Consider the following 26,369-nt stretch of genomic DNA (forward strand, 5'->3'; position numbering starts at 1 on the left):
TAATAAAACTGGGGTCAAGGCAGCCCGTCTGTTACCCCCATGGTCTTCCGGACGCTGCTGTACTGTTCCCTTTGCAAAGGAGGCCTGCCTGCCCTCCTTCCCATCTCATCAGTTTGAGCTAATGAGATTGGAAGAAGTGTTTTTAGATTCTATTCAAACAGCTCCCCCTCGCTCTGGTCCCTTTGGGAATGTCAGAACAGACAGTATACCCATCTATATGGGCTCAACTCGACCTTATATGTCTTGCTGTGTCACACAAAACTGTGCATCTTCAGAGCACAGTGTATTTTGCTGATGGGGGATGGGGTGGTTATGTAGCTATTTAACTGCGAAGGATAGTGTAATCAAATAGACCAAAAGGTATTTTAGAACCCAACTTATACAACATGTCTGGTACCAAGACAGCTATTGTGTTGGGTTATTTTTGAAATAAAGTTTGTTTGGCATCAGTGCCAGCCAGATACCCAGAATGAGGCAGCTTGACTGATAAAGATACTGACTTTTAAAATGAAAACTGGAGAAGCTAAGTAATCAATATGACCTTGACTACTCATAAGCCAAATATCTTATGGAAATGATGCAAAGACCCTGTGAGCTCCTTAGCCTGACAGAAAGGCTTGAAATAATATTTTAAGAAAATCAAGAGCAGCCATCTCCTGGACCTTCTTTCCAGATTAGATCTGAAATAAAAAACCCTGAGTTACACAATTAACTATTGATTTTTGTTGATCCATCTTTAATTCTCATAGCAATCGAGTTGTGTTTACACAGTCGTGGTGGGCAGGCATACTTCACTTGGAGCAAGGCGCCTTTCAGTTCTACATTAATTTAAACATTACATTGTTCTGGGCATGTGAGACAAAAATAAAATTTGTTTTTATTGTAGTGGATCGGTGACGTAAACCTTCTAAGGTTAAGCCAGCCTAGGTGGTTCGTGAAGAGAATCCCTTTTATAAAGCAAGAGTCAGTTTGTCAATTGAATATATTACTGGTGGCAGGGAGAGAATAAAAAAGCCCCTGGATGCTGCAGGGTACTGGAATGTTGTCCAAAGTTGGCTGTAATTTAATCTCCTTACAGTTTCATTTCTTGATTTCACACACTCAGTAATATTTGTGGGTTTATCACCCAGATAGTCTTATTGATGTCTCTAAGAATGTCATCATTGTCCTGTTTACACTTTCACTTAAAAGCACCAAAACACATCACCCAGCTTCCCCTTTCTTCAGGAGATAGAAATCTGAATTTAAGCAGCTTTCTGGGACTGGCTCAGGCCAGGAAAGACTGCACTTGCTCGTTGAAGGACACACTTAATAAAAGAGTAGAGTCAGTGTTGGTGCCATTTATCACAGGCCTGATCTTTTCAATAACATTGCACCCCAAGATACAAGCTTATTGTCTCGGCTCTTGCTCCTGAATTTCCAGGAAGCGATGGCAGCTTCTGCTTCGCCCAGCCACAGGCCGGGCCCACCTGGAGGTACAGAAGAAGGCCCAGGATGCTCAGCAGAGCTGCCCGACTAGGATGGCCGAGGGATGTGAGTCCACTGGTCTCTGCTCTTGCCAGAGAAGGGAAGTTGCTTTTGCCAAAGCAGATGGTAGTCAGGCATCCATTAATCTAAGGGCCATCCTGGTTTTTATGAGGCTATCCTGGAATCCCAGAAATCATGAGGTTCAGTGGTAAAGAACTTGCCTGCCAGTGTAGGAGACTCGGATTTGATCCCTGAGTCAGGTAGATCCCCTGGAGAAGGAAATGGCAATCCACTCCAGTATTCTTGCCTGGAACATTTCATGGACAGAGGACCCTGATGGGCTATAGTCAATGAGGTCACAAAAGAGTCAGACATGATTTAGTGACTAACCAACAATGACAGTGCTTCTGCTAGTGTGTCCAGGACTGGAAAGCAGTGTGGCTTTCACAGCCCAGGTGAACATCAGAAGTGATCTTATCTTACCTGCCTCTTCATCATGGAAAATTAGACATTATGAAAACTCAGCAAGTCTATGAGCTCTGAAATGGAATTATGTATTGAAAACAGACCTGATAGTGACTTTGTTCATTGATATGCAATCAATAGCAACTCCAACATGTAAGATATTGGGTCAGAATCTGAAGAAGAAAGAAGAACCAAATTTAATGCCTGGCCTCCAGAAGTGTGTCATCTAATTTAGAAGCAGGATGTGGATATGAAAAGAAACTATATAATAGAATGAATATAAGTTCAAGATTGAAGTGGGTAATTTGGCCACTTAGGCCAGGAATTCATAGAAAGACCCCTGTGGATGAGGTATTATAGAAACAAAACCAGCAGATGTGAATAAAAAAGAAAGGAAAGGATCAAGTTATAAAATGTAGTTAGTATTAAAAATGATATGGAATTAGAGAAAAAGAGAAAAAATCCAACTTAAGCTTGTTAAATTTAGGAGATAACTAGACCCAGAAAGATTAAGAAAGGTGAATGTAAATAGTTATTAGTTAACCTATGGAAAACATTGGCTTGAATGATCTTAAAGACTAAAAATGGGAAAAGATCAAAAGAAGATAAGCAACTTAAGGAATTATTTAAAAATTAGGATTAGGGTAAAGGGATACAGTTAGAACTTCGAGTTTGTCAGGATATTTGTGTTCTAAGTGCCATTATCAGACAAAATCAGTGTTACTCAGGCATGTCCAACTCTTTGCAATCCCATGGACTGACTGTAGCCTTCCAGGCTCCTCTGTCCATGGAATTCTCCAGGCAGGAATACTGGAATAGGTTGCCATTTCCTTCTCCAGGGTATCTTCCTGACCCAGGGATCAAACCTGGGTCTCCCACATTGCAGGCAGATTCTTTACCATCTGAGCCAGGGAAGTGCATAAGACCAAATATTAGGCTGGATAGCCTAGTCGAACAGTTCTCAGGGATTCATCTCCTAATATATCTGAAGTTTTGTTCTCTGTTGACATCATATTAAAAAATTTTTAGCATGCTCATTCCATGTGAACAGTAACTTTGTCTCATGCACCTCCAATATCTCCAGTATTTAGAGTACTACCAGTACAGGAAAGGTGCTCAACAAATATCTCTTGAATGAATAAATGATGTTGCAAAAGCAGCATAATCCCTACTTAAATGTTTAGTAAATCCAGGTCCAGACTTGACGTAGGGATTGTCACTACTGTGTTGTGGCAAAGCAAAGGATGGAACTTAGAACAAATGTGGATTCCCACTGGCATTCTCCCACCTAGCACATCCTTCCATTCTAGAACCCCTGGTGCTTACTGGGTAATGAGGAATGAGAGCACCTTACAATTGTGTGCAACACACAATATACAGCTTAATGTTTCTAAGTCTTTTAGAACAATTCCCATCAAGAAATCTTCTCTTGAGAAAAAGGATCAGTAAATTGGTACTGATTCTGAGTTGCTCTGACACTCGGGATTCGATATGTCAAATATCCTTGGGAAATAGCTTTATCTAAAGCAAAGGCTGATGGGCCCTAGAACTGAAATATGAGTTGCACTGGGAGATGAATAGCTTAAACCTGAGTAGAGGTAACACTCTTCCATCCACAAATAGCAGTGTGTCTCTGGGTGAGTGCTCAGTCTCACTGGATTCCATGGCTGCTGCAAACCACCTAAATAGATTGTGTGCCCCAGTGCACTATGACTCCCAGATGGTCTACCAACTTGTGTTAGAAATAATTCCAGGTTGCCTAATTATTTGCAGGCTAATGAGTAATGCAAAATGCAGAATGTTTTCCCCTGGTTATAACCCTCAGCATTTTTGTTGTTGTTCAGTCGCCAAGTTTTCTCCGACTCTTTGCGACCCCACAGACGCAGCACGACTGGCTTCCCTGTCCCTCACTATCTCCCAGAGTTTGCCCAAGTTCATGTCCATTGAATTGGTGATGCCAACCAACCATCTCATCCTCTGTTGCCCCCTTCTCCTCCTGCCCTCAATCTTTCCCAGCATCAGGGTCTTTTCCAATGAGTTGGCTCTTTGCATCAGGTGGCTGGAGTACTGGAGCTTGAGCTTCAGCATCAGTCCTTCCAATACTTCATAATCAAAACTTTGCACTTTCAGGTACATTTTTATGATGTCTGTGATGATGGTGGTTTTGGAGATGTTTCTCTGGAAGGAGAACATCCATGAAAAAAAATAGTATAACCTTTTTTTAATGCTCCTCTGAGTCCCACCACCCCCCAAAACAAGTTTTTCTTTTCTTTTCTTTTTTTTTTTTCTTGTCTTGAAAGAGTAGCTCAAACTCTGTTACTCCAAGGTGAAAACATAGCATCGTTCTTCTGGAATACACAACTGGTGCCTTCATGCTGCATTTTCCTCTGACAAAGTTCATGGGCTCTTTACTCTGCAAACACACTGACATCTAAGCCAGTCATGGCCCAGCTCACTGGACGAATAGGTATACTGTTTAAGACATAAAATGATGGAAAGGTTAGTCAGAGAAAAATCTTTTAAGGCAAGTGAGTAACATATAAATTAATTTTTATCCATAATGGTGCCTATAAATGAAAGGCCAGAGGTTTGATGCCCTCTCTCTCTTCGGCTGGAATCATTAACCTGACACTAAGTTAAACAGATTCAGAAGTTCCAACCCAGAACCTGCTCAATGCTCATTCCTAAATAAACATTTTCGTTAATAGCATTGCCCTGGAAGAAGAAAAATAAATCTAACAACATGGCTGAGCATGTTCTGTTTAGTTAATTATACAAACTGCTACCAATGAGCTGGCTTATTTCCCAACTCTCAAGAAGTCACTATGAAACAGGGCAAATTTCACTTTCGGAGAAACTGACCAATAGTGATCATCAAATCTGATATATTAATTCAGGTGATTAAACTGTGTTTTAAATTTAATTTGTGGATCCACCTACCTCCTAGAAAACAAAAAACAAAAACTACAAGGTTTCAAATGGGCATGTCAAGTCAGGGCAATAATGTTAGAGAAACTGAGAATGTGTTCTTTGCATGCTGATAAAATCATTTTGCCCAAACTTGTGATTATATGCTTTTCCTTTTCCCAGATGCCTTTCTCTGCCATAGACAAAGTTTGTGATTTTCTCTATGTTCCTTTTTTTCTCTCCCCGCTGAGGGACCTTTTCTTCCCCATTTTCCATGTATGGGAACATTTCCCATCTCTTTGATGAAATAACTTCACTTTCCTACCATCCTTTTGGTCTGGTCTCTGAAAGTCCTTGGCAGCCACTGTTCATCTCCAAGCTGAGTTCTTTTCTTTTCCACAAGATATATTATTTTCTAACAACCCTAAAGCTTACTATTGCACTTCTCTCTGCTTGCTTTTTTCTTTTTTCCCCAAAAAAGTAAGCTCATTTTTCCTCTCTGAGTTCAGGGGTTCTAACAGAGGTCACTGGAAGTCATTGATCATGATAAAAAAAACAGTGATACAGTTAATACTGTACTCATAAAAGCACATCTCAGCTGAAAATTACTCTTTCACTTAATAAAACCAGTTTGCCCTGGGGATACTGAAGACTCTTCATGACCCCAGTAAGGAAACAGAGTGCCCCCAAGTGCTGAATCATATCTCCTGGTGTTGGGTGGGTGGAGAGAATGGTTCTCGAATACTGATCCGGCACATTAATTTTTCAAAAGGGCAAGCGAAGAGTAATGTGTCCAGTTGAGGTAACAGAGGGAACTGAACTCCAAGAGAAAGTAATTATCCAAGTTGGAGTTTGACCAGGTTAACCGGGTCAACGCCGCAACTCTCAAGAAGAGTCTGGAGGGTCTTCCGTGTTCACCAAAGGTCACTGTCTATTTTTACCTCTCATTCAGAAAGCAGCTCCACCAGGAATACAGTAAGAGGTGGTATTAAAGAAGAGATTAACTGTGCCTCTGAGAAAAATGACTTGAGCTGGAAGGTTTCCCTTGAGGTTGGCCTGCCCCCAGCAAACATCACTTAACAGAGACTTTGAATGTGCACAAATCTTCAACTAAGCGACCCAGTATTAAAATACCTCCTCCCCATTCCCACAGGATTGTAACACATAATCATCTTCCTAGTGCCCAAGATTTGCTCATCAGGAAAGGGATAGAGGAAATCACACCTTCCACTTCAACTCGAAGCTCAGGATTAGCCAGCCCATCTCCTCTGTTTGATCCATCACCTGTTTATCACATCTGCTAAATCAACTCCCTCCTACTGCTTCACCCATGGAAAATGCTCTCTGCCCAAACTAACTCTCTGCAGTCTCCAAATTTTTCATCTTCTTGGCCCCAGCGCACATGTGATTCTTTAGTTAAAACCTGCATCATCACACATAATGGGAAATGTGGGGTGATGGTGGGGCCATGGCCGTGACACTTCTTCCCAATTCTGGGGACGTGTTTCTTTCCATGTAGAAGGAGTTCTCCAGGATGACATTTCTAATGTCTCTAACCTCTGTTCATTCACTTCTCCTCAGGAGAAGGAGGAATAGCTTGTTTAAATAACAAAGTAACAGATGCACACTTCTATATACAAAATATTTTTGCTTTTTTTTGCCAAGTCTCTTCAGTTGTGTCTGACTCTTTGCAAACCTATGGACTGTAGCCTGCCAGGCTCCTCTGTCCATGGGATTCTTCAGGCAAGAATACTGAAGTGAGTTGCCATGCCCTCCTCATAAAATAGATAAACAACCAGGATATATAGCCTGGGGAACTCTACTCAATAATAACCTATATGAGAAAAGAATCTGAAAAAGAATAGAGATATTATATTATATTATATATATATATGTCACTTCGCCATACACTTGAAACTAATGCCATATTGTAAATTAACTATACTTCAATTTTAAAAAAAATAGCAAGTTTAGGAAGGGAACAGGGAAAGCTTGAGTCCGTCTCCTGCTCTCTGCATCCTTCCTCTCAAGTCATGCTGGCTGTTAGAAGCATACGTTCTAATCTGTTCCCTTCATGCTGTAGGTTTTAGAAGAAGTCACTTGCCCCCAGCCCAGGGCTACCAGTTACTAAGGCCGTCTACTTCTAGGGCCACTGCTAAGAAACTCACTTCTCTAAAGATAAAACCTCATTCTTCTCAGAGGCTTTCTCAATAATAAAGCTGGTATTTTTGCCTTCCATCAGCCTTTTTTTTTTCTTTTGTCTCTTTCTTCAGTTCATTCAGAGCTAAAGGTGGGGAAGAGAATTATTGTATCACCTGAAATTCCAATAATGGATGCATAGAAGCTGCACAATTAAGAATACTTTAGAGTCTTGGAGTTTTATAGAATGGAAAGATCCTTTAAAAATTTTTTTAAAAAACTAAGGTTCAACGGGGCCACACAGCTAGTTAGTACAATGCCAGGATATGAACACTGGTTTCCAAATACCCAGCCTTGTGTGGTAACCCAAGTTCCACATAGAACCCACCCAAGATCTGTGGTCAGGCTTTTCCTGCCTGAATCCTGACTCCCTGTTTTTATTAACCATGTGTATGTGGCTAAATATTTCAACCTCTCTACTCCTGTCTCCCCATGTGTTTATTTTTTTAATTTAAATTTATTTATTTTAATTAGAGGCTAATTACAATATTGTATTGGTTTTCCCATATATCAACATGAATCTGCCATGGGTGTACATGTGTTCCCCATCCTGAACCCCCTCCCACCTCCCTCCCTGCACCATCCCTCTGGGTCATCCCAGTGCACCAGCCCCAAGCATCCTGTATCATGCATCAAACCTGGACTGGCGATTTGTATCTTATATGATATTATACATGTTTCAATGCCATTCTCCCAAAATATCCCACCCTCTCCCTCTCCCACAGAGTCCAAAAGACTGTTCTATACATCTGTGTCTCTTTTGCTGTCTCGCATACAGGGTTATTGTTACCATCTTTCTAAATTCCATATATATGCGTTAGTATACTGTATTGGGTTTTTTTTTTTTCTGGCTTACTTCACTCTGTATAATAGGATAAATAGTACTGTCTCATAGGGTCAGTATAAGAATTAAATGAGATAATTCATGCACTGCAGTCAACCCAGTACCTGACACATAGCAAAACACATTGTAAAAACACCTTATATATGTAGCTATTATTCTCTTACCGTATGTCTTATTGGACTGATTGTCAGTGAATCATTATGGCAATAGAGAAGTAAGAAATCTATTGAGAAAGGTACTGTTTAGTTTGTTCTAAAAGCTCTAGTCCTCTTGGCAAATATTAGTGCCCAGCTGAGGAATGATGCTGTGTTTGAATTCCACAAGTAGAGCTGAATCTCCTCCTGACACTTCACAGTAGACATACTAACCAATATTTTCAATATATAATCAACAGACGGAAACTTTCTCGAAATAATAAAACAGTAGCCTTCATCATAGAACACTAATCCATTGTGCTATTTCATGAATTTGCTACTTATTTCTCCTTGGCTCTGGGCTGAGTTTCTGACTGTACATGGATAAAATGTCTCTCTCTGAAGCTGATCTCATCATACATATATTTATTCCGGTTTATCACTTGAACTTTTCTGCATAACTTTATATATTCTCCCCATCTTTTCCTTATGAAAAGGGGACATGTCACCTTCTATTTTATTCTTCCTTATGTTCAGGTTGTTGGTTTTAGGCAGACTCTCTACTTCATGATTATTGTTGACTATTGGGGGTGGGGGGAAATGATATGTGTTTCCATTTTGAAAATCAGGAAACCAAGTTTGCAGGTCTAATTTCACCTGTATTTGAATTTGTATGAACCACAGTTTCCGTAAATACTCCATGTAAAATACAGCTGACACCAGCCTCCCTCCCCTTCCAGGCTGATGTAAGAGCAAAGTGAGATCATAGATGAGAAAGCTCTTTGGAAATAAAAGCTACTCATTATTTATAGCCCACGGTAGTGCTCGTCATTCAGTCATGTTCAACCCTTTGCGACCCCTCTGTCCATGGAATTCTTTGAACCCTTTGGGATAGGCATAGCTCTATGTTTCTGTGTTTAAGTGATTCTGTCCATTACAGAATCTAAAAAGGCAAGAGACAAGACTATCTGGGTAGCTACTAGACCCAAGAGAGACTGTGGAATATCTACAGATGAGGTAGCGGCACAGGAAATGGAAACTTCTTGGAATGCCCTCCTTCTTACTTGCTGCTGCTGCTGCTAAATCGCTTCAGTCGTGTCCGACTCTGTGCAACCCCATAGACGGCAGCCGACCAGGCTCCGCCGTCGCTGGGATTCTCCAGGCAAGAACACTGGAGTGGGTTGCCATTTCCTTCTCCTGTTCATGAAAGTGAAAAGTGAAAGTGAAGTCGCTCAATAAGTGCCCGACTCTTCGTGACCCCATGGGCTGCAGCCTACCAGGCTCCTCCGTCCATGGGATTTTCCAGGCAAGAGCACTGGAGTTGGTTGCCATTGCCTTCTTACTTAGTATACTTCAAAGGCATTCCAAGAGCCCCCTCTTCTATGAAACTCTGAGAATGAGGACCACATGATTATTCACCTGGTCCCATCACTTCATGGGAAATAGATGGGGAAACAGTGGAAACAGTGTCAGACTTTATTTTGGGGGGCACCAAAATCACTGCAGATGGTGACTGCAGCCATGAAATTAAAAGACGATTACTCCTTGGAAGGAAAGTTATGAGCAACCTAGATAGCATATTGAAAAGCAGAGACATTACTTTGCCAACAAAGGTCCATCTAGTCAAGGCTATGGTTTTTCCAGTGGTCATGTATGGATATGAGAGTTGGACTGTGAAGAAAGCTGAGCACCGAAGAATTGATGCTTTTGAACTGTGGTGTTGGAGAAAACTCTTTAGAGTCCCTTGGACTGCAAGGAGATCCAACCAGTCCATTCTGAAAGAGATCAGCCCCGGGATTTCTTTGGAAGGAATGATGCTAAAGCTGAAACTCCAGTACTTTGTTGTTTTTTTTTTTTTAAATAAACTTGTACATAATTAATTCCAGTTAATATATTTTATATTTATTGGTTATTATAGCAAACATTTTTTATGCTCCAAAAGAAATGACAGTCCAGCAAAAAAGTTGCATTTCATTTTCTTTAAAGATAGATAAGCTTTAAGGAAGAAACAGCCTCTCTTGTTATCTCATTTTCAAATTACTAATACTTTACCAGAGAAATAACTACATATCTTGTCAAACATTAAACAGTCTATAAAAAAATTTCCAAGATACATTTCTTCAATTTCTTTTTTTTTACCTTTAAATTTATTTATTTTAATTGGAGGCTACTTTACAATATTGTATGGTTTTATGATACATCAACATGAATCCACCTTGGGTATACATATGTTCCCCATCCTGAACCCCCCTCCCACCTCCCTCCCTGTACCATCCCTCTGGGTCATCCCAGTGCACCAGCCCCAGGCATCTTGTATCCTGCATCGAACCTCGATTGGCGATTCAATTCTGATATGATATTATACATGTGAAACTCCAGTACTTTGGCCACCTCATGCAAAGAGTTGACTCATTGGAAAAAACTCTGATGCTGGGAGGGACTGGGGGCAGGAGGAAAGGGGACGACAGAGGATGAGATGGCTGGATGGCATCACTGACTCGATGGACGTGAGTTTGAGTGAACTCCGGGAGTTCGTGATGGACAGAGAGGCCTGGCGTGCTGTGATTCATGGGGTCGCCAAGAGTCAGACATGACTGAGCGACTGAACTGAACTGAACTGAGATTGATTTGATTGATTGATTATTTGACTAAAAGGAATCAAATTAGTTAAGGCATAATTACCAAGGGATTTCTGGAGACTATGACACTATCTACTTTGTGCTTGAATTATTGTTAATAATGTCATTACAGAAAGGACAGGAACATATTTAGGAATAAGCAAAACTATTTATTTTAAACTTGAAAATATATTCTCACCCTTTTTAGCCCAACTTGTGTTCCCAAGTACAGTGAAAAGCCCCACCAAAAAGTGAACTGTACAACTGTTGCCACCTATAGGTGGCAAGTGTAGTATATTAATTTTATGGTAATTTCTATGAAGCACACTCTACAAAGGAAATGAGTGTTATGTGGAACCCACGCAGTCTTCATCAGGAATCTTTACTAGGTTTGTTATTAATACTATCACTGTTGTTGTGTGATTCTTATTTCAGATGCTCCCCTTAAAGGTAATATGGGCTGGTATATGTGAAGTTCTTTTCCAGGATAGGTTAAGTGCTTGGACTCCGCAGGCAGACTGCCTGGGTCCAAATCCAGATCCCACCAGGTATTGCTCCATAACCTTAAACAAGTTCCTTTCTCTAGCCTTGATTGCTTATAAACGGAGAGAACAATAATACCTTACGCCATGGTACTGATGGGAAAATGAAAACAGATAATCCATGCAGTGTGCTTAGCCAAGTGTCTGTGCAGAGCAGGCGCTTGACAGGTGTTGCTGTTGTTCAGTCGCTCAGTTGTGCCCCACTATTTGCGACCCGTGGACTGTAGCACGTCTGGCCTCTGTCCTCCGTCTCCTGGAGCCTGCTCAAACTCAGGTCCGTTGATTCCGTGCAGTGATACCATCCAACCGTCTCATACTCTGTCATCCCCTTCTCCTCCTGCCTTAAATATCTGCACGATCAGGGGCACTTAATGGAATAATGTTATTACCATGATTAGTTTTCAAATCACCTTCACATACATTTGTTACCAATGGATGTGCACTATTGTTACCGACATGGAAGTCCAGCTGCTCACTCCTCTAAAGCCAATAAAGAGGCAAGCCCAGTGGAAAGGATAGTTTGCTTTATTTTGGAGACCAGCAGCCTACAGAGGATGAGGGGGCCGACTGTGGCAGACTCCTGCTAAAGCATTTATAGGCAGAGGGAGGGGGCTACATGCAGAATCAACACAGGCAACTCTGACAGGCATTTTGAAATTGGTCATGGGGTGGTCTTATAAGCATCATCTTGATTGTTTTATGTATAGTCAGTCTTCAGTTCCAGGGTCAGTTTGTTCCCATTTTTTGAAGCCAATTTATGTTGTGGCTAGAGTCTAGTCATCATGCAGTTTTCTTCCACCAAATAGCAGTTTCAGTATCTATAAGACAGCTCGGATATGGCTGTATCATATGGCTCAGGATATTATCTATAGCCCTTGAGAAAGAACTAAAGGCCTTTAACTTTGCTTACTGACTAAATTATTATTGTTTTGTCTTGTTTGATTGTTTTCCTTTGCTTCTGTATTTTCTCACTTCTTTAATTAAACTTATCCTTTGGCTAAAATGTTTCTACAGACAAAAGACAGGTAGAGGACATTGGGGAGGGGAGTTTGGACCAAAGGGTCCTGCTCTGTTTCACTATTTTGTTACCATTCAACAGATCCATCCTAAGCACAGTCCTGTTGGACCTCAACCCCTCCTTATGTTTTAAATTTAAATGTTTTGTGACTTCAGAATTAACATACCTGAGATCTGACAAGACAATGTTGAGGCTGGCTGGGTATACTTCTAATTCAAGGAAGGAAAGTAAGCTACTTCATTGTTTTTATTCTTAGCTGGCAGGACTACTGGAGAAACCAAAGCCAACAGCTGAAATTCTGCTGATGCTAGAGAAAGCTGAATCCATCTTCCAGTCTCCATCGAGAATCTACTGATGATTAGCATTGGGCTAGATTTTTAGGCTGAAAACTGGTGAGAGAAGGAGAAAGAGGGGGTCAGCTATTACCTATAAAACAAAATCACTAGCTCAGGAGTTCAGACACTGCAAAGATTATTTACTTGACATATGCAGTGGGGGTTTTGTTGTTTTGTTTTTTTTCTTAATCTAAGCAAATAATTAAAATTAGAGAACTTTAAATACGAGCGAATATTGTGGCCTTAACTTTAAAATCAAAGATCTGGACCAAATCTGGACTCATGTTTCTGCACAGCAGTGATGAGCTAGATCTGAACAGCTGCTCCTGCCTTTACCTGAGGCACATGCTCGTGAGCTGACCGCAGTCCTCCCCAGTCCCTTCAGCTCCCCACACCAAGGTCGAATGCCAGTGGGTCCTCACCGTCACTCTTGCACTGATGCTGTTCTTACAGTCCAGAATATTTGGCACCCATCCCTCATCAAAACTGAAAACAGAAGGAAGACTGAGAAGGCATGTGATTTTATAGTGGGCCATTCCTTTATTTCCATTGCCTCCTCGGCCAGTGTAGGCTTTTGTCATAATTAATTGAAAGAACCAAACCTACAAGTGGGAAACATTTAGAAAACAAGACGCACTGTTTTTGTCCCATAAACAGTGAGTGTTTTCATGTAAATAACCCTTTCCTTGTTGCTTAGTCACTAAGTTGTGTCTGACTCTTTTGCGACCCCATGGACTGTACAGGCTCCTCTGTCCATGAGATTTTCAGGCAAGAATACTAGAGTGGGTTTCTATGTCCTTCTCCAGGGGATCTTCTCAACCCAGGACTCAAACCTGAGTCTCCTGCATTGCAGGCAGATTCTGTACTGTCTGAGCCACCAGGGAAGTCTGCAATTTTATTCAGCTATATATCCTCAGCACCAAAACCTTCCACCTGCCTCATGATAGCTTCTCTAGTGAGTGTTTATTGAATGAATTTGAGATCCACAATAACCGGAAATAGGCAAGAAAAAGAATTGTGGTTCTTGAATAAAGAAAAAAGGGAGAAGATATTCAGGTGAGGAGGAAATTACATTGAATGCCCTCTATTTACCTACATTTAGCATGATCAATGGAGAAGGCAATGGCAACCCACTCCAGTACTCTTGCCTAGAAAATCACATGGACAGAGAGCCTGGTAGGCTGCAGTCCAAGGGGTCGCTAAGAGTTGGACACGACTGAGCGACTACACTTTCATTGGAGAAGGAAATGGCAACCCACTCCAGTGTTCTTGCCTGGAAAATCCCAAGGATGGGGGAGCCTGGTGGGCTGCAGTCTATGGAGTCACACAGAGTCGGACACGACTGAAGCGACTTAGTAGCAGCAGCAGGAGCATAATCAAAGCTTTTCTACTCCCTCCATGTATTTTTCACATTGTACTTTATAATTGTTTTTAAAAGAATGCTTAAAATTGGCACAGCATGAAAAGGGGCTGCTACATCAAGTTGTTCCTAATTATGGGGCCACTTTTCTGTAATCACCTAGGAATCTCTTCGTCAGCCCATCTCTGGTCTCAAGGTAGCCATTTCAGATCAAAAATTAGTTCTGTGAATAGTGCTCCTGTATGTTAATAGTATAATGAAATAAACACCACTTCAAGGATGATTCTCAAATATTCCCACTGAATTACGCCATTTCCCACAGCAGAGAGACAAACGCTGTCTGAGCCTGCTCTTGGGACACCAGAGCCATCCACTTCTGTGTCCTTTTCTTTTCTCTTTCTATTAAATATTAATGGACTTCCCAGGTGGCTCAGTGGTAAAGAATCTGCCTGCCAATGGAAGTGACACAGGTTTGATCCCTGGGTCAGGAAGAGCCCCTGGAGAAAGAAATAGCAACCCACTCCAGTGTTCTTACCTGGAGAATTCCATGGACAGAGGAGCCTGGTGAGCTATAGTCCGTGGGGTTGCAAAAGAGTCAGACACAACTGAGCAACTATAAAACAACAACAACCACAAATTAAATATTTAGTATGTGAGAATTCACAGGCTTTGACTGTGTTCGCTTTTCCTCAGATCCAAATACAATTTCCTCATTGTACCTTTGACATCCATCATAGCTATGTTGGGGGAGGGGTGGGGAATAGAACTGCCTTGTTAGGGCCTCTGACAGGAGTAGTTGAGATGGTTTGGCATATTTGGGTGGCAGAATGAAAAAAACAAAAACCATACCGGACACCTTGTCCTATATTACAAGAGCATGAAAGGTTGCCCAGACAGGAATTCAGATCTTTTTCTCCATCACTTGCTGAGCCACCTTGGGCAGGTAACCCTGTCAATCTGAGCCTTGTTTTCCTCCTCATTAAAGTGGAGATGTGTATCTTGCAGGCTTCCCGGGTGGCTCAGACAGTAAAGAAGCTGCAGGCAATGCAGGAGATGCAGGTTTGGTCCCTGGGTCAGGGAAGACCTCCTGGGGAGGAAATGGCTACGCGCTCCAGTATTCTTGCCTGGAGAAGTCCATGGAGAGGAGCCTGGTGGGCTACAGTCCATGGGGTCGCAAAGAGTTATAATTTACAGGTTTGTTGGGGGGTGGAGGGAAAGGCTTATAGATAAAGTACTTTCAGTGTCTTTTATATGGTGGATACTTAATAAATGATAGCTACTGTTATTATCTCTAAGGCCTGTTCCTGTGTCCTCCTTGTGTTTCGATGGAATTTTTGCCTGAAAGAGGAAAAGGAGATGGAGAGATGTGGTCATGGCTTTAATACTTCCACATTTGTCAGTTTTTGTATCTATGCCTCCGGTCACCTTGGACCTCGGGAACTACTTAAGCAACTGAATATATTCACATTTACAGAGTTCACCTACAATAATTATCAAATATGACTGCACTGTTTTATGAAGTCCCAGAGACTACCAGTAACAGCCTATAAGTACCCTTGTTTAAACTGGTTTTACTAGAACCTCCTGGAGGAGAGGTTACTGGGGTACAGAACTGTTAGTATGATTTAAGCCCTTGGGCCTTGAAGAATCTGTCCCCTCAGACCCAAGATCTCTTTCCAATAGCATAAGACTTGGGAGCAAAAATACACGACGATGCTTCTGACAGATTTAACGTGTACTTAAATTGTGTGGCAGTTTAAAGGATTGTATGCCTTTTATTTTTTTTAACATAGAACTGTCATTTCTGGCTGAAATTCAATCCCTATCCATATTTAGAAATAGGACAACTAATAATATTTAGGAAAAGAAAGGCATTTGAAACTTTAAGAAAAAGAAGACACTTTACCTGAACAAATTTCAGAAGGATCCATTTAAAATGAAATTAAGTGGCACTTAAATGATTTGCAAATTGGGACCTATTTATCTCAGTAAAATGATTAAAGTCTTGATTTATCCCTAAAATTGGTTTTATTATTACATTAAATTATACTAGAAGATTTGTTAAAAGACTTGTAGGTTCCTTCTATCCTTTTAAATTGTGCTTTATACCAACAATAATTGAATATTGCCTAGAATAACTTGATTTTGCAAAGAAATATGTTTCTAATATTTTCCTCGTTTTATTGCAGAAATTGAAACAAGTTGAAGAAACCAGAGAAGATCCTGAGAATAGATTATGCAAAATTTCCCTGGAGTCATTCAATAAATATGACAGCAATACTGTGATCTTATTAGGAAAGGAGAAGAACTCTCTGAACAAGGTTGAAGGACAAAAGGAAGAAAAAGAAAAAACTGAAGAGGCCTCTTTGAGTAGTTCTGATAGGCCTGGGATAGACCACCTGGAATCTTTGAGTGATTCTTTATATGATAGCTTCTCTTCCTGTGCAAGTCAGGGTTCAAATGATGTATAAAGGACTTTTTCCCCCCCTTAGTGAGCTGGAAATGGAGCACTTAAGAAACAGGGGTGGGAGGAGCAGGACAGGTAGAGATGACAACACATAAATGATCGCAGTACCAGAGCCTCTGCTGTCAGACTCAGAGCCAGTAGCCCACTGAGCTTACTTCCCTGACAGGGCAATAAAGATAGATTCTATTTGTTGTGTTCCACAAGGATTAAAAGTAAACACACCCAGGATACAGAAGTCTTAATTTTGCACTTTTTTTTTGAATACTTGTACAGAAGTTGTAAATTTTCTTGAAAAAGAAATTATATTTGTAGCAAAAAAAAAAAAAAAAATGCCAGCAATAAATGAATCAGTGCCATGCTCTTGAAATGATGTCCTAAGTCTTAGAAGTTGATAGTATATTTTTTTAAAATTCCAAATCAACTTTTTGTTCAGGTCACTGTCCTAGTCCTCAGATTGTGGGTACACTCTGTAAAATGAAAACAGGGCCTGCCAGAAAAACAGAAGGCTCTTGTCATCTCCCTCTCATAACCTCAGTTTGATAGAAACTTTAATTCTAGTGCAAATTCCAAGTTGTTGACAGATTCAGATTCTAGTAAGAAGTGTTATCCTGCTTCTATCGAAAACTGTAAAGGAACTCAAGTGCGACACTGATCAGAAGTGATATATATCAGAAACAATGTAGTTCTATTTTCCCTCCAATCATTTCCTTACACCCCCTTCTACTTCGTGGTTCTCTGTGATTCTCAACATTATTTGTTGATTTTTATCTTCCTGCTCTTTTGATTAAAATCTGATCAATCTATAAATAAAAGCAGTTCCCTATTTGCAATGTTCACTTTGTAAAAAATAAGATGATTGGTGCTATGAAAAATTCTTACTTTTAATATCCTTTTTTTTCTACAAAGTCTGTTTATATGTAAGGATAAATTCTATTTTAAAGGTTACTGTGTATTTTTTCTAGATGTGAACTATTTATAATTGCTTTTGTACAGGAGCTTGTAAACTAGGCATAACAAATATTTTAGGATCTATGGATACTTTAGTACACACTTGTTTCTTTAAAGAGTATTGTATGATCAGTGTTATTCGGTTAATTTGTGCAATTTGTTACATTTGAATTTTGTTGTCTTAAAATTGTGTGTCTTTCAAACTTTTTAAGATTCTTTTGTTTCATTGCTAAATAAACGTCATATCACAATGGCACCCACTGAAAGCTTAACCTTATTCAAGGACCCTTTGAGCCAATTAGCTGTTTGAATCTCACTCGTGCTCTAGCTACAGTTCCCAGAAGAAACAGACTAAGAAGCAAACGCCCTATAGCGCCAGAAAGAGTACTTCAGCCAGTAGTAAGATTGGAGTCTGCAAACTAGCCAGTAATGGTCAAAGCAGTTTTATCTCCCTGAGGGGTTAACCAGCTAGAAAGGAGAGGAAGAGATGGGCAAAGGGAGAGAGGGGGCCCGAGGCAGATAGGGAACGATCTCTGCAGAGGAATTACAAGAAAGCCCTTTAAGTGCATTTCCAGACCCGCTCTGCTGGCAGGACAGGCAAACAAATGATCAGCATTTCGGCCTGAGAGAGCTTCCTCCTAGAGGAGGCCCAAGGTGAAGAGGGACAAGGCTTTTGAAGCCCTTTTCACAGAAGTGGATGCTCCCTGGGGGCTTGGGAGGGCGAACGAGCGGGATTGGGGGCGGGGGCTCCAAGGCGCTCCCGGCTGGCCAGCGGGCTCCGGTACCACCTGCTGCAGGGCTCGGCGGTCAGGAAGGCAAATGTAGTCCCGCGAGTACTCCAGGTGGGTCGCTCGGTCGAGAAAGGAGGAATCGAGGTGCGGGATTCAGCCAGCAACTGAGTCCTGGGCTGGGAAGGCAAGGTACACGCGAGGACTCGGGTGTATATGCTAATTACCCGTGGCTAGGAGGGAAGCTGGGGGTAGCTGCCCGGTCTTTTCGAGAAACGGGATGGAGTAGAGCAACTCCCGTCTTCACCCCGATTCGCTTTCTAGTGGGAGTTCATCTAGGTTTCCCTGGGGTGGCCCTCTCCTGGGCTAGACTACCAGGGCGGTGTCACCGCACCCTTCAGCGGTGCGCTCGGCAGATAAACCGAGTGCAGAGCGCGCGGACCTGGTCACGGACCCCACCACACCCAGCCCACCCCGCCGCAATTGAATCCAATCCCGGCTTCTAGAAGGAAGAGAATGCGCGGCTGCGTGGGACACTCTAAAAGGCCTACAGGTGTGCAACTTTGCCAGACGCACTGGAGCGCGCCCCGCCCCTCACGGCCCCGCAGCCCCAGTCCCGCAGGCCGGAGAGACCCTGCGGCGGAGGAGCCTACCAGCCCCGGGGGCGCAGGGAAGGGGTTGGGGGCGCGTGCGCCCTTGCAAGCAGAGGGCCATGGGCACGCAGTCTTCCGACCTCACCTCCCAGGTCCTGCAGACTGCGCCCGGCGGATCCCCGCGGCACCTGCTGCGCCCTCCTCCCGCGGTTCCCTGGTCTCCAGCCTCCGGGCCTCGGAAAACTACACGCTCTCTCTACCCCTCTAGGCGTCCCAGTCCCGGGGACGCGCGGAGGCGGGAGGAGAGGGCAAGCGGAAGGGGGTGGGACGTGAAAAGACTGTCCCAGCCTTCCCCGCTCACCACCCCCACCCCAACTCGGCAGCCGTCACGTGGTGCCTGGAGTGGGAGGTGGGGAGAAGAGAGGAGACTTTTTTGGGTGCTCGGGATCGCCAGTAGTTCCTTCATTCTCCGTCGCCAACTCCAGAGACTCCGTGCTCTGCCAGGGAGCTCCAGTCAGAGGAGCGGCGACCCCTCAGCCCGGAGCCCCGGCTCGGGGGATGCGGGCGCCGCCGGCGGCACCTGCGGCTCCTCTCGGCGGCGGCGGTCGCCTCGGCGGCAGCAGAGCGGGCCCCAGCAGCCTCGGCAGCCACAGCCGCTGCGGCCCGGACAGCCTCCGTCGCGGTCGCAGCTTCTGATGCGCCTGCTCGCTCCCGGCCCCGCGGCTCCGGGAGGATGTGGGTCCTCGGCGTCGCAGCAACTTTTTGCGGATTGTTCTTGCTTCAAGGTAAGAAGACGAAGCGGTCAGTTGTCCGGCCAGGCGCGCACACCCCATCCACGCGCCCACCACCGGTCCTGTGCTGCTCTGGGTTTGCCCAGCGGGAGTTTGGCTGCGGCGAGGGTGTTCGGAGGCGCTAGATGGGAAGGTCTCCAAATCCCGCGCTGCAGGAGAGGCGGGAGCGGCGGATTGGTGGGACTCTGGCTGCAGATGGTTGGGCTGCGCGGTAGAAAGAAGCTAGGCTAGGAAGGAGGGAGGGTCCGAGCCGCGTGGGATCTCGGCTAGGGAACTGGGGCGACAGACAGCGAACCTGCCAAGTCGTCGGTCGTCTTTAGCAACCCGTGGGAGTGGCGCCGCCGACAGGTGAGCCGCACGCGGGGCAGCCTGTGGCCGGGGCACACCCGGGTTGGGTTGCTGCGCTCGGAGCGCGACCGCTGTGGGGCTGGGAGGGGTTGAGCCGGGGGAATTGGGTCTGGAAGGCAGCTCGTAGATGCGAGCAGAGCAGTCAGGCTAGAGCGGAGAGAGGTGCGAAACGTCTGACTCCTTCCCTCCAGTACGAGACCGACTTCCAACCCAGCTCTGCAGAGCTGGAACACCGAGCCGGAGCCCTAGCTAAACCAGCCACGAAAGTGGGGCAGAAATCGGCCGGGGATGCACGCCCACACAAACACAAGCACGCACGTCCGTTCCCACGCCACAGCCACCCCTGCTGCTTCGGGGGAACCGTCCCGAAGAAAGGTGGGGGACTCGGGGCGCAGCGGCACTTCCTCCAGAGCTTCAGCGTAGGGAGCCTGCGAACCACAGCGCTGGAATGCCGAAGCCAAAAATCAAAGAAAACCGAAAAGGCGTCTGCAAAGGCAATCGCAACTGGTGCCAAAATAGCAATTAACTCATTTGTAACCAATTAACAATTAGGCAAATCTTCGGCGTAGACTGGAGCTGACGCAAGTCTCTGGAGCTACTCCGCTCTCCGGCTGCATGTTCCTCCTTCCAACTTCCGTGCGGAATGGCCAGGTGTGGTCTTTGTTTCTGGAGCGAGGGTCTGAGGGTCGCGAGCAAAATTCTACTTTATCCCGCAGGACCTTCGGCGGCCACGCCGCCCTCTACTGGCTTCAGCCGCAGTCGCCTTTCTGGGAGCCCCAGGCGCGAGCGCGGAAGCGACGCCGGCTGGGGCCAGTGGGAGAACGGTGGGTTCCCGGGTGGTCTCTGTGAGGCTGGGTCTGAACCCGACTGCGTCTGTCCCACAGGCTTTGCGTTGCAAATTCAGTGTTACCAGTGTGAAGAATTCCAGCTGAATAACGACTGCTCGTCCCCCGAGTTCATCGTGAATTGCACGGTGAACGTTCAAGATATGTGTCAGAAAGAAGTGATGGAGCAAAGCGCAGGTAAGAGACTGGCAGCCCTCCTCCTCCCCTCCAGCCTGCGCCTAGGTGGAAGTGAGGGGCCATTGCATTACAGGAAAAGATTGACTTGGATATTATGCACACACTGGTTTATCGCCGATTTACTTTTACAGTGCTGGGAAGATGAGTTCCAAGTTACTTTAATCTCATTAGAGTTAATTACCAGGGCTTCTCCCCAAGGAACTGGGAGGGGGATGTGCATTTAAATGAATGGCTCTCCTCTCTTTATTTACTCCCCTCACCTTCCTCTGCTAAAACCTGATCGGGAGACTGGAAAATATATGGATAACCAGCCCTGCTTGGGCAACTAGACAGTAGCCTGTGAGCAGTGTCAGCCTGAAATATGAAGCTAGTTGAAGTTCCCAGAGGTCAGCGTTTGAAAAATGTGTTTTGTCAGAGAGCCACGCCATATTTCTTTGAAGAACACTACAGGATCTTTATTTAATTTTAGAACTAATGCATCAAATTCCAGGCACAAATTGCCAAGATCTTTCAAAGGAATGTAGTTCCCAGTCCCACAGGCTTAGCTACTGGCAGGCTGACAGAGGGCCTGGGCAACCGCCAGGTGGAGAAAGAAGGGGAGGTGGGTCTTGCTAGCAGCAAACCTCCCTCATTTCCTGCAGTCTTCTCACTGAGCAGGAGCTCCCGGCCCCTCTCAGGAGTCTTTTCAGAAGTCAAAATCTCCCCTTAAAGTACAACTGGAACTTTGGGGAAATTGGTGAACTAGGGTTTCATTTCCAAGGTCAAATCGACGAATATAGATTTTTGTCATTTTAAAGATGTTGAAATGATAGATGAATAATATTCAGTGAACTCAAGCCCAGCTTCTGTTTAGCTGGCTGGACTGCACTGCCGACGGACCCTGGTGAAGGGCCTGGAAGGGTTAAGTGAGTCCTTTAATCCGGTAGCAGATTAATGCAAAAGCTCAAGTTTTAAAGCCAGCATTTGGGGAAAAACAACTTTGGGAATGTTGTTTTCTTCTTAGAGAAGGGTCTGGCTGCACCTTGTGGCTTGCCACTTAGTTACATGGGAAGGCACTGACTGGTCACTGTACTGTGAGGTGGGGTGTGAGTGTGTGAATTTCAAGGCTGTTCATTTAGGTGTGATTCTTTCCACCAGAATCATTCTTCTAGGAAACCGGAAACATAATCGCTCTCAAAAATAACTTCTCAAAGCAACATGCATTGTTCGGTTATATTGGATGCAGACTGTTAAAAAACCCAAACAAAACTTAGTGATGGGTCTTTAGCTAAAATTGACATGGCTGATTCTGGTGAGATGTTTCTTGTCTGCTTGTATTTCATTCCTGAGAATTTAATCTGAGCAAAAACGGACTACCCTTCAACCAGAGGAACTGCTGTGATTTTCATCAGAATCACTCTGAACACTTTATTGCAACTCTCAAATATCTGTAGCTTTCTTCCTGGCAGTAATTTAGACGCAGACAGAAATGGGGATATGGAACTTCCTCGTCATCCTCCAGGTCATTGCTTACCTGGGGATCATGTTTCATAACCTGGGATATGATTGTCACGAGGAGAGGAAAAGCTATGAACCAAATTGCAGTCAGAAGAGGTGGCTTTCTGAGAGATATTTCTTGCTTTTTCAAGGTGTACTTTGAAGATGCACTTTGAAAATGGAATTTTCAAGTGTTCAGCTTTTCATCTGGCTTCCCTCTCTCATCTACCCCGCACTGATTTTTGTTTTGTTTTGTTTTTTTCTTTTCTTTTTTTTTAAAAGGTATCACTGGCATGATAATGCCTAGCTTCTCCCCCAGGAAACTGAGCACAGTCAGTGCCTGACCTGAAGTTGCTATTAGCTCAAAGTGGGCGCTATGTATCTTCACACCGGGTTCCCCTGGCCACATGTCATAGGCTAGAGAGTAACAGACACGAGAGAAATAAGGCAGACTCAATTGTGAGGCGTGAGACACAGACACCGTTGATGGGCTCGAAGGAACTGGTTAGGGGAAGGATGCAAGCTCTGTGCACCGAGTCTCCTGAATGCAGTAGAAACCAGCCAGACACACATTTCTGTGTTTGAAGTTGAAGGTGGGGTGGGCACGGGAGAGGGAGTGGACTGAAATGTCGAAGGCGTTTCCATTTGCATTCTGTGGTATTAGAGACCAATCTATTTAAGTGGTGATTAACTCTACCCTTGTTGGCAGGGCAAGAGAGCCAACCTGAAAACTGTTAAGCGAACACAGCTTAGTACACTCAGCAGTGCAGCAACAGCGGACTTCTGTTGTATGCTGCATGCACCAGGTTCTTTCTCTGTGCCTTATGTGGGGATATCACTTGAAATCTGAGAGTCCTCTTATGAGGCTCCTGTTTCTCAGGCTACCACCCATGGGCGTTTCATTTCACTGCAGGGTCAACTTCTCCCCACCTGTTCAATGATGCTATTAGATGTGGAAATCAGAGTTGTTTCTGCTTAATCAGTGATCCATATTGTTTCAAGAATTTCAGTGCTTTGGAACTGAAAGGGTTTTTGTTGTTTTCATTTTTAAAAAATTACATTGACTTATCTCTTAGAAAAATCATAAGAGGGGGATCTGGCAATCTTCTTTCTATTCCATCTGTTACAACAACCTCCCAAATTTTTCCTTTAAAAGAAAGTCCACCAACTTTTGTACCACATACACAAAAATTAATCTATATTTGCATAAAGATTATAAGTAAATATAATAGAATTATATTGATAGGAATAAACCATAAATGGTTGATTTATAGTTAACGGTGCGCATCAGAATCTGAGAGTTTTGTTCAAATTTACGTCTGGGCCCCTCCTTGGACAGGCCACTTTCGGGAAGTCTGTGGTGGAGCTGGCCAGGGGTTAGCCCCTAAATTGAGAGCTGCTGGTCTGGACCAACCTTTTTGTGTAATAGACGAGTAAAACAAGAATCTGGGAAATTAGATGTCTGGTCCATATCTGTCAGTCAGTTGTTACTGAGCAGCATCTGCTCAGTAACATCCCGGGCCAACCCCTTACAGAGTAAAATATGTCTCCAGGGTTGCCTGCAAAGATAATTCAGGCAAAGTGCTAAAGACTTAGACAATTCTCATGCCCACCAAGTTCATCTAATAGGCTTAGTGAACTGAGTTGAGTGGACGATCCACAAAATGGATTTTGCAAGAACAGGAAAACGAACTCGAGATTTGTAAAGTCTGAGTGTTATGGCATTTTCCATAGGTAGAGAAAAAGCAGGCTTTAAAATGGGCTAAGATTTTAATGCACCAAGCAAGTTTGATTTTAAGTAGGAATGAAAGGCATTCTTTTTGCAAAAAAAAAAAAAAAAGGAGTGCAATATGCCCAGGCCCTCAGATAGGCCTTTCTGAATTAAGTCTGCAAACTCAGCTCTTACGAATTTTCAGGCAGGTACATTGAATTTTCAAGTGTGAAGTACATTTAAAATTAACCTTTACCTATTCCCCAGATTGGAGAAGGAAATGGCAGCCCACTCCAGTATTCTTGCCTGGAGAATCCCGGGGACAGAGAAGCCTGGTGGGCTGCTGTCTATGGCGTCGCACAGAGTCACACTGAAGCGACTTAGCACTAGCAGCATTCCCCAGACTGGCATTCCTATGGGGGGCTGAGAGAGTTTTCTGCTTTTTTCCCCCTTGGGCAGTTATCGAGAAATAAAGCGTGGATTATGGGGAGGGGAAGGCTCCTTTCATTGTCGTTACTAATTGATATTTAAATGTTTGCATAATAAATGACTTGTTCTCTCCAGCTCTGCACTTAATGAGTTAGTGTCTACTTAAGGCGCCACCTTTGATAATGACATTTCTCTTGCTCTGGCTTATCACTGCACTCCGTAAAATATTTCAAATATTGATTTTCACTTCAGAATAGAAGCCCCCCGCCCATGAATTTTGAAACCAGAGTATAAAGAATGGGAATTTGCATTTGTTTGACAGTGCAATCTTGTAATTAGAGTTTTTCCTCTTGACTAGATACAGTGAAAGGGGTATAATTTAATTTTTATAGACTAGCCAATTTCTGCCCTTCGTAAAATATAGCTCTGTCAGTGAGCAAAATGTTACAGGTTCTCCTAAACCTTATTTAAAAGTTAAATGCAGTGTATTGAGAGAAAGTTCATGGTCAGAATCAGTAACCTAATCGATCTCTTCACCCATCCTTTGCAACAGGCATTAATCTATTTGTCTGTTTTGCGATACATGAGTTACTGATTTATATGCCATGTTGCATCTACATTATGGCTGTATAAGGAATGACTATTTTCCTTTTGGATTAGTTAGTTGCTCATTAAATTGGGCGAGCATGGCTTCATGCCTTAGATAGATTACTTTAATGCCTTATCTTCTCATGAACTAAAAAGGGATAGCAAGGGAGGACCTGGGGGTCTCTGAAACAGTCATCCACTCTTAGCAGAAAGAAGTAGCAAGTTAACCATGGTCTGTGTTCTCTGCTTAATTTCACTAAGATTGAAAATGACAGGCTACAGTGAGCTTGGCAGGAAGGAAGGGTCAGTTTTGCCAACCAATATTATATCCCAGTCCCTTTATACCTGGATTCTTTTATTTAAGGTGCACACACATGGCATATATATGTATATGCATATATCTAAAAATTTCCCCATATATATATATTTTTGCACACAATCCTAATTTTTGTGAGAAGAGGTGAAAATATACATCCTCCTTCTTTGTAGCTGTGTAAGTCATAAATGCTTAACCTGAGTTATATTATAGGCACAAAGGTGTTTTCTAATTTTTTCACCCCAGAACATCTTTGTTCAAAGTACCAGTGATGTCTATCAATCTTCTAGTGCCCCTGTCTGTTCCATATCTTTTTCTTTTACTCATTCTCTCATATCCTCTCCCTTTTGAACATCCCACCTGCAGCCCTTACTTTCTCACTCTCAAATCCATTTTGAGATGGTTATGGAATCCACTCCAAGAGTAGAGAACAGAAATGTAAAAAAATCACCGTATTTTAATGTTGCTGAGGAGACCGCAACAGGTTAAAAAACTTTAAAATAAAAAAGATTCAGATGTCAAGAAAGATATCCTTGTACATTAACATTGGCCCTGCTAAAAAGGTTTCTATGTCAGCCTCAATGAAGGTATGAATTATATGGGGAAAGATTCTGTATGGTGAATGTCAATATCACTGCCTCTTTCCCAGCGGGACCTTGAAAGAACACCTTTTTCTCCAAGGCAAAACACTTTGCCAATCTGGTTGTTCACTTAAGTTCTCGAGATGCATCCATCTCTTTGATGTGGCAGGCATAGCAGACTTCTGAGGAGGTCTTCAGAGAGTGAATATCAGATGTCTTCAGTCCCCTGGACTCTCCAGTAAGTAAGCATTTGTTTATGTTAACTTTCTAGCTGAACAAGCAGCCAGGGCTGATCTCCCATCTCCATAGATGAAACGTTTGAGGATTGATCCAGCTCTCCCACAGCGCTAATTCCTCCCACTATGATCTCATGAAAGCTTCCATCATTGATGGTTTTCCTAATGAGTTTAAACAGAGAAGCTTCAAAGCTGGGTTTTCTCTCCCAAGTGAAAAATGAAATGCACTATGAAAACAAAACACAC

At 43.4% G+C, this 26,369-nt stretch overlaps 2 protein-coding genes and 1 long non-coding RNA gene across 13 annotated transcripts in view; 2 read left to right on the forward strand and 1 right to left on the reverse strand.

The window, feature by feature from the left end:
- NCKAP5 (NCK associated protein 5) overlaps positions 1 to 17,560 on the forward strand; it is a 1,138,328-nt gene extending 1,120,768 nt beyond the window's left edge. For all 9 annotated transcript variants that reach the window (XM_069577706.1, XM_069577709.1, XM_069577704.1 and 6 more), the window contains one exon: positions 16,079 to 17,560. In XM_069577706.1, coding sequence (XP_069433807.1) covers positions 16,079 to 16,360 — 282 coding nt within the window. In that variant the 3' untranslated portion in view covers positions 16,361 to 17,560. The remainder of the gene's footprint in view (positions 1 to 16,078) is intronic.
- LOC138434010 (uncharacterized) lies at positions 11,684 to 19,003 on the reverse strand. 2 transcript variants are annotated; one of them, XR_011254596.1, is made up of 5 exons: positions 18,771 to 18,906; positions 18,093 to 18,211; positions 14,425 to 14,502; positions 12,866 to 13,015; positions 11,684 to 12,583 (listed from the first exon to the last, which is right to left on the reverse strand). It is a non-coding gene; the product is annotated as an uncharacterized lncRNA (long non-coding RNA). The 2 variants fall into 2 exon arrangements; XR_011254597.1 differs by lacking the exon at positions 18,093 to 18,211 and having other exon boundaries at positions 18,771 to 19,003.
- LYPD1 (LY6/PLAUR domain containing 1) overlaps positions 18,775 to 26,369 on the forward strand; it is a 50,758-nt gene continuing 43,163 nt past the window's right edge. Inside the window, exons 1-3 of one of the 2 annotated variants that reach the window (XM_069577765.1) lie at positions 19,102 to 19,253; positions 19,381 to 19,410; positions 20,649 to 20,786. In XM_069577765.1, coding sequence (XP_069433866.1) covers positions 19,184 to 19,253; positions 19,381 to 19,410; positions 20,649 to 20,786 — 238 coding nt within the window. In that variant the 5' untranslated portion in view covers positions 19,102 to 19,183. Of the gene's footprint in view, positions 19,411 to 20,648; positions 20,787 to 26,369 lie in introns of both variants that reach the window. The other variant, XM_069577764.1, reaches the window with a different exon arrangement.

This window comes from Ovis canadensis, chromosome 2, assembly GCF_042477335.2.
Source record: "Ovis canadensis isolate MfBH-ARS-UI-01 breed Bighorn chromosome 2, ARS-UI_OviCan_v2, whole genome shotgun sequence".
Taxonomy (NCBI): domain Eukaryota; kingdom Metazoa; phylum Chordata; class Mammalia; order Artiodactyla; family Bovidae; genus Ovis; species Ovis canadensis.